Source organism: Procambarus clarkii, chromosome 75 (assembly GCF_040958095.1).
Source record: "Procambarus clarkii isolate CNS0578487 chromosome 75, FALCON_Pclarkii_2.0, whole genome shotgun sequence".
NCBI classification, from domain to species: Eukaryota; Metazoa; Arthropoda; class Malacostraca; order Decapoda; family Cambaridae; genus Procambarus; species Procambarus clarkii.
In genome coordinates, this window is record NC_091224.1 from 20,931,236 (window position 1) to 20,939,140 (window position 7,905).

A 7,905-nucleotide genomic window follows, 5' to 3' on the forward strand; every position below is an offset into this window, starting at 1 on the left:
ATTGAATTGTGAATCCATTCATCTGAAGATGTATTATTAAATACGAAAGTACTAAGGAATTGGAATTTCCTGTCTTAATCCTTCATTCGCGGCCTGACATTGACATAATAGATGGTAACAAAACCATATCAGAAACTTCCAAAATCAGAGCACAAATCAGCAAGAAAATTGAAATATAGCAGATGGTATTAGAGTCATCACTAGCAACGAAAACACTGCCCCTTAGAGACTGGGGGCCAGATTCACGAAGCATTTACGCAAGTACTTACGAGCGTGTACATCTTTCCTCAATCTTTGACGGCTTTGGTTACGTTTATTAAACAGTTTACAAGCATGAAAACTTGCCAATCGACTGTTGTTATTGTTATAAACAGCCTCTTGGTGCTTCGGAGCTCATTACCTGTTTAATAATTGTAAACAAAACCGCTAAAGTTTGAGAAAAGATGGACAGGTTCGTAAGTGCTTGCGTAACTGTTTCGTGAATCTGACCCCAGGCCAAGCATAAGTTCTACATAACAAACACCCACTCACAGCCATCCGAAACGACAATAGCATACCACCCGGCGCCAGATTACACTCAGGTCTACGAAGGAATCTGAGGGCTAAAGAATCAAGGAATCTGAGGTTTACAAAGCAGCTGTTTCTTTTCCACCTGGTGACATCAGCAGGCGGCTTTACACAACTTTACAGAAGTGATTCCTTCACCGGCCATGATTCCTTCACCGGCGTGACCTCTTCCCGAGTTTCGGACAAGGAACTGGGCAGTTCCTTGTCAGTTCCTTGTCCGTGTTCTCTCTGGTAATGTGAAGGACCGATGAAAATTAATTCTGATCTCTTGCCATGACTTGGGTCGTTGGAGGAGGTTGGATTTGTTGCGGAAATAGTCCCGACATTCATCCTCTTTTTAACGATCTGTCGTGGTCTAGAGGTAGAGTACTGGTTTTGTCACGGTGCGCGAACACCTTACTTTCCAAGGTTCGAGCCCGTTCACAGGAGAGTGAGCTGTTATATATATATATATATATATATATATATATATATATATATATATATATATATATATATATATATATATATATATATATATATATTATATGTATTATATATATATAATATATATATATATATATATATATTTATATATATATATATATATATATATATATATATATATATATATATATATATATATATATATATATATAGTAGAACTCTGCAAGGTCACTAACAATGATCTTAAACGTATCAAATGAAAAGGGAAAACTGCCAGAAAGCTGGAAAACAGCAAATGTACTACCTTGTAGTACATATGCTCTTTTGTGCATACGAAGAAAGACTGAGGGAAGCCAGCCGAGTACAACCAGGTGAGGACGCCGGTGAAGTAATGATCAGACCAACGCACTAAGCCAGTATGACTACATAGCACTAGGAAGCCCAACCACTTGGACCATCGGGGATTGAACTCCGACCCTGCATGAAGTAAGGTTCGTACTCTACCGACCCGAATAAAAGGTACCATTGCCTCATCCCTCGCTCTCAGTGCTTCTTCCCCGACTCACACCAACGGCTGAAGAATAGGGGGAGGAGGAGAAGGAAGAGGACAAGATGGGTAAGAAAGCAAGGGGCGGCTGGGAAGGAAGGAGGAGGGGTAAAGTTGAAAAATGGAGGGAAATTGGAAAGAGGAACAGATGAGGTAGGGGGGGTAGGACAGGGACGATGCAAGAGAGGAAGAACAAAAGAATGGAATGGGAGAAGTGTACTAGGGAAGAAAATGAAGTGGGGTAAGGTGGTAATAAGAAAAGAAAGGGATAAGAGAAAAAATGGGAGAGGAAGAGAGAGAGGAACTGAAATAATAGACACAGTGTAGGGTGAAATGGAGAAGGAGACGAGGAAATACGAATATAATGAGACGGATAAAATAGGAGAAATGAAAAGGGAGAAAAGGGGAGGATGATAAGGGAAGAGGGATGGGGAGAAGGAAATAGAAGTATAGAAGGAAACAGACAGAATGGGAGAAAGAAAAGGAGAAGAACATAGGAGAAGGATAGAAGTGGAAGAGGGAAAACGGAGGACCACAGAGGGGGGAGGGGAAGGAAAAGGGGGGAAGGAAAAGGGGGAAGGAAAAGGGGGGAAGGAAAAGGGGGGGGAGGAAAAGGAGGGGGGGGGGGGGGAAGGTAGGTCTCAAACGCACAATAAACACCCCCACCAATAACTGAACCTCATAGTTAATTGACCATTAGCATTTACGCTTAAAAATCCGGGAAAAGCAATTTCCCGCCGCCCCGACTCCAGGCCATGAAAATTATATTATATGTCATGAAAATTTCGAGGTTGCATAGAGCAGCTATCCCCCCCCCCCCCCCCGTCCCCCCCCCCCACCCCCCCACGATAAAAAATTGAAGAGAAAAGCACACACACGCACCAAAAAAAAAAAAATTAAAAACACAAAAACGCAAAAATGCCAAAGCAATTAGAGGTGAATCATTTAACGGTTGTTGCCTTTATGAATGCCCAATCAAGCCAGCCACGATACTTTTGGAAGGCCTTTTATTGCAAATTCGACAAAAAAGGCACAAATAAAATTTCACATATCTTTTTGTCGTGCATTATAAAAAAAAATACAAATATAAAACTCATTTCTCTTCTCTTGACAAATATGAACAAGTGACAAAAATGGGGGAAAAAACATAATTTTCGTTCTCTGGCACATACAGAGAGAGAGAGAGAGAGAGAGAGAGAGAGAGAGAGAGAGAGAGAGAGAGAGAGAGAGAGAGAGAGAGAGAGAGACGAACCTTAAAAAGGAATTTTCAAGTCTAGTATAGCCACACGAGATTAATACATCACACATTTAATACAGTTAACCAAAAATACAATATACAACAATACATTCAAAATACAAAATAGACACTTTTATATTTTTCATTCACGACAAATTCCAAATGTCGCTCACTGTTCTTAGTCTTATATTTGCTTATCCCCATTTCAAACAAATAGCTGCAAAAGGACAATTTTAAAATATAAATAGGCAGTAACCAATAATAAAATAGGTTTTCGTAAACTGTAAACAGGCAGTCGTATGTAACACAAATATGTGCTCTCGTAAATAACAAATTGGTAAATGGGGAGAGATATGAAGAAAGCGGACAAGTAATCGCAAATAGGCAATAGTCAATTTGAAAAAAAAATAGGCAATCGAAAGGTATAAATGGGCAAGATTATGTAGTAAATGGGTATTTTTAAGTTATAAATAGGCAATAATAATAATAATAATAATGTAAATATGAAAGTCGTAAGTTGTAATTAGGAGACCCAGTCGTAAATTGCAAATTAGGGTGTCGTCGTTATTTGTAAATGGAGGGGGGGGGAGGGGAGTTGTCGTAAGATGTATAATGCGGTGTCGTAAGTAACAAATGAGGGAGCAATCGTAAGTTGTAAATAGGGAACCCGTAAGTGTTAATTAGACCCTTGAAAGTCACTTTCCAGATGTCATGAAGAATTTACTTACACCGAAGCAGCCGGCGGTTTGAGAGAGTGAGAGAGAGAGAGAGAGAGAGAGAGAGAGAGAGAGAGAGAGAGAGAGAGAGAGAGAGAGAGAGAGAGAGAGAGAGAGAGAGAGAGAGAGAGCTCCTGCCATCCACAGGAATGTGCCTAACGTTCTTGACACAGATTGACACAAGACTCAGCAATCTTGACATCTTGACACAAATGTCAAGATTGCTGTCAAGAGAGAACTGCCATCCTCTCAAGACAATGGTGTCTTAATTATATGAAAATTCATGAATGAATGAATTAAAATGTATAGCTCCAAGGAACATACAGGACCATAGGTACAGTATGGTTCACATACCTACAGTTGTATGTGTATGTGGTTGCATGTGAACATGTTCACATACAGACCTAGAGGACTTTAGCTTCTCAAGACCAAAGGTTTCATCAGTCCACGGGTCAATAGGGACATAAAACCCATAGGCCAATAAGTCCATGGGTCTACAGGTCAATACGATCGCAGATCTGTAGGTCAGTAAGTCAACAGGACTACATACGAGTTGGTCAACAAACAAATGAATCCTCAATACTGGGTTTATACAGGTATACATAATACCATGAAATGTAGTATTATTATAGTGTCGCTAATCTCTCTGTCTCTGTCTGTCTGTCTGTCTCTCTCTCTCTCTCTCTCTCTCTCTCTCTCTCTCTCTCTCTCTCTCTCTCTCTCTCTCTCTCCCTCTCTCTCTCTCTCCCTCTCTCTCTCTCTCCCTAATACAAAATCACTCTCTTCTTTGAGATCGAGACCCCGGCGTCTAATTTTTTTTCCCTTTTCCTTCCCTCTATCCTCCCTGCCACCCCTCCCTCTCTGCCTCTATCTCCCCTAGACTCTCCCTCGCCGTCTCTTTTATTCTCTCCCTCCCCCTTCTCTCACCACAAGTACGAAAACTTACCACAAGGTTTCGCTCCTTCTCCAATAAATTCCAATCATCTTTCAAGTCTGCTCATAATCCATTGTTTGTTTACCTTTTTGGGGAGGTGGGGAATTTAATATGTACCAGACAGGAATTTCTTGTTCCCCTTTTCCTTCCCCTTAGATGCAAGGAAATTCCGTTCTGTTTGTTGGATTCCTTGTCGTTCAACCAGTTGTGGGTGGGGAGGAATCGAGTCCCTTTGGTATAGATCGTTCAGAGAACGACCGAAGGAGGGAACGAAGTCTGGCCGAGCAGGAGAGAATTACCTGCATTCTGAATTCTTTGCTTCTGCGGACTGGAAGGTCCTGTATATAACGTCCCGTCCCGTTCCCCCCTTTCCCTTCTGCCACCGTTGACAACAGGGGTAAGAATAACGGGCAGCCCCACAACGGCAAATATGGCGGTGGGGCTGTCTGACAACGCACGGTTGGCTGCCGCCAAGAAAACGGCGGGATGACATCGTCAGGACATCGGTAACAGGCAACAACAGGGACAACGGAGGCAGATAGCAAGAGAGCATCGGTAACGTGGCAACGGGATAACAGCGCAGATAGCAACGGGACAACAGCGGCAGGCAGCAACAGGAAAACGGCGACCGTCAACAAGAAATCAACGGCAGCAAACAGCAAGTTGATAACTGCAGCAGACAACAACAGAACAACGGCGGCAGACAGCAATAAGGCAACGGACGGGGGGGGGGGACAGAAACAGGATAACAACATCGGCAGACAGCAAGAGGACAACGATAAGACAACAGTAACAAGAAAACCTGAGACCAGAGACTGAAGACAGAAACAGGACAACGGTAACAGAGAGCACCGTACCACTGTATCCCAACAAGACAACGGTAACACACTATAAAACGGCAACAGCAACAGTCCAACGGTACCAAAGCAGCAGGATAACGGTGAGATAACAGCACCATCAACACCAGGCTACAGACTGCTCTTAAAAATGACCGTCAACACTGTACAATTGAGCAGTTCCTTTCAAATTGGGATCTAAAAATATTAATAAAATACAGTTGAGATCGCTCTCTTGCCTGCACGGAATGGCTCAGAATTATTTCAGGAGTCGTAAAGAGATATTTACGTAGGGAGGGGGGGGGGGGTGTGAGGGGGGGGGGGGTAGGAAAGTGAGGGAGGGGGGGGTGGTGTTTGAAGAGGATGTTGAGGTAGATGAAGGTGATGGGAGGGGGGGTGATGGGGGGTATGGTGGGGGGTGACGGGGTAAGGGTGAGGGACAGGTAGGGGGTATGGTTGGGAGGGGTGGAGAGATAAGGTGTAGGGGAGCAGAGGGAAGGGAGGAGGGGAGAAGGACTAAGGTAGGGAGAGGGGCAGGAAGGGGGAGGGGGGTGTGGGGTTGGGGGTGAGGGGGAGGGAGGGGGGGAGTGTTTACCTGATGGGCGACATATATAACACTGTGGCTCTCAAATCTATTACTGTCAGACACATCAAACGGGCCGAGCAAATAATATATTCAACCTCTCGAGCACGATAAAAAAAGGAAATAGTCTTGACCTGAGAATCTTTGAGCCTGCTCCCCCTTCCCCTCCCCCCCACTACCCGCACCCTCCCCTCCACCTACCTCTCCCCCTCCCCCCCTTCCCCAATCCCTACACAGAGCCACTTCATCCCTCACAGGTCAAGCACTCAGGTATGTACCCATGAACTTTGACCCCCGCCCCCCCCCCTTTTGACCATTTGGGGGGTTATATAGCTATCATGATGCCACCCTTTAACCCCCCCCCCCTCTCCAAATTTTAAGGCTTCCTATTCTTGCTATTATTCGCCCCTCCCTCTCCATCCCTCTCTCCTCCTACCCCCCCTCCATCTCTCTCTTCTCCTACCCCTCCATCCCCTTCCCCTCCCCCCTTTACCTCCATTTGAGATATTTATTCCTCCCTCACAAACCTTTCATTGTGAGGGAAGTCTCGTGAAGCACAGGGTAATGTGTCGCTTCCTTACCTTCATGACGAGCCGCCGGCCTCCTGCGTGCGTTACCCGTCTCTGACGTCATAGAAGACCACTAGACGTATGACTTGTCTCTGGCGTCATGGGAGACGCACTAGACGCACGACCCGTCTCTGGCGTCATGGGAGACGCACTAGACGCATGACCCGTCTCTGGCGTCATGGGAGACGCACTAGACGCATGACCCGTCTCTGGCGTCATGGGAGACGCACTAGACGCATGACCCGTCTCTGGCGTCATGGGAGACGCACTAGACGCATGACCCGTCTCTGGCGTCATGGCAGACGCACAAGACGCATGACCCGTCTCTGGCGTCATGGCAGACGCACTAGACGCATGACCCGTCTCTGGCGTCATGGCAGACGCACAAGACGCATGACCCGTCTCTGGCGTCATGGGAGACGCACTAGACGCATGACCCGTCTCTGACGTCATAGAAGACCACTAGACGCATGACCCGTCTCTGGCGTCATGGGAGACGCACTAGACGCATGACCCGTCTCTGACGTCATAGAAGACCACTAGACGCATGACCCGTCTCTGGCGTCATGGCAGACGCACTAGACGCATGACTCGTCTCTGGCGTCATGGGAGACGCACTAGACGCATGACCCGTCTCTGGCGTCATGGCAGACGCACTAGACGCATGACCCGTCTCTGGCGTCATGGCAGACGCACTAGACGCATGACCCGTCTCTGGCGTCATGGCAGACGCACTAGACGCATGACCCGTCTCTGGCGTCATGGCAGACGCACTAGACGCATGACCCGTCTCTGGCGTCATGACAGACGCACTAGACGCATGACCCGTCTCTGGCGTCATGGCAGACGCACTAGACGCATGACGCGTCTCTGGCGTCATGGCAGACGCACTAGACGCATGACCCGTCTCTGGCGTCATGACAGACGCACTAGACGCATGACCCGTCTCTGGCGTCATGGCAGACGCATTAACGGACTGTGGAAGAGGAGGGAAAGAAGAGGAGGAGAAGAAGAAAGAGGAAGAAGACACTAGGAAGGAAAAGTTAGAAGGGAGGGGAAAACTAGAAGGAAAAGGAAGAGGGAGGGAAGAAAGGGAAAAAGATGAGGAATGAGAAGAAAAAGGGAAGGATGAGTAAAAGGGGGGGGATGGAGAAGGAAGAGAAACAAGGAGTAGGTGGGAAGGAGAAGAGAGGGGTGGAGGAGAGGAAGACGAAAGAAAGATGGAGAAGGAGGAGGGAGAAGCAACTAGGAGAGGGCCAGAAGGAAGAGGAAGAAAAAGGAGAGAAAGAGGGGGGGGGGGGGGAAAGGAGGCCGAGGGAGGGGAATAGTAAGAGGGACATGAGGAGGAAGGAAGGAAGGGAGGGGGTGAGGGAAGGGAGAAGGAAGAGGAAGAGGAGAAGGAAGAGGAGGTCTTACATACATTCACACCATCACAGGGTCGGGCCACTTAGTGGCCCACTAGGCATTGATATATGGAGAAACAGGGGGCA

General features: G+C 46.6%; 2 protein-coding genes across 2 annotated transcripts; both read right to left on the reverse strand.

The window, feature by feature from the left end:
• Positions 1-6,475: 6,475 nt before the first annotated feature.
• On the reverse strand, positions 6,476-6,868 carry LOC123749056 (secreted protein C-like). The gene has a single exon (XM_045731167.1). It carries the CDS (start codon positions 6,866-6,868, stop codon positions 6,476-6,478), a length of 393 nt encoding a protein of 130 aa, XP_045587123.1.
• A 73-nt stretch (positions 6,869-6,941) lies between these two features.
• On the reverse strand, positions 6,942-7,373 carry LOC123749055 (uncharacterized). The gene has a single exon (XM_045731166.1). It carries the CDS (start codon positions 7,371-7,373, stop codon positions 6,942-6,944), a length of 432 nt encoding a protein of 143 aa, XP_045587122.1.
• Between the last annotated feature and the right edge of the window lie 532 nt (positions 7,374-7,905).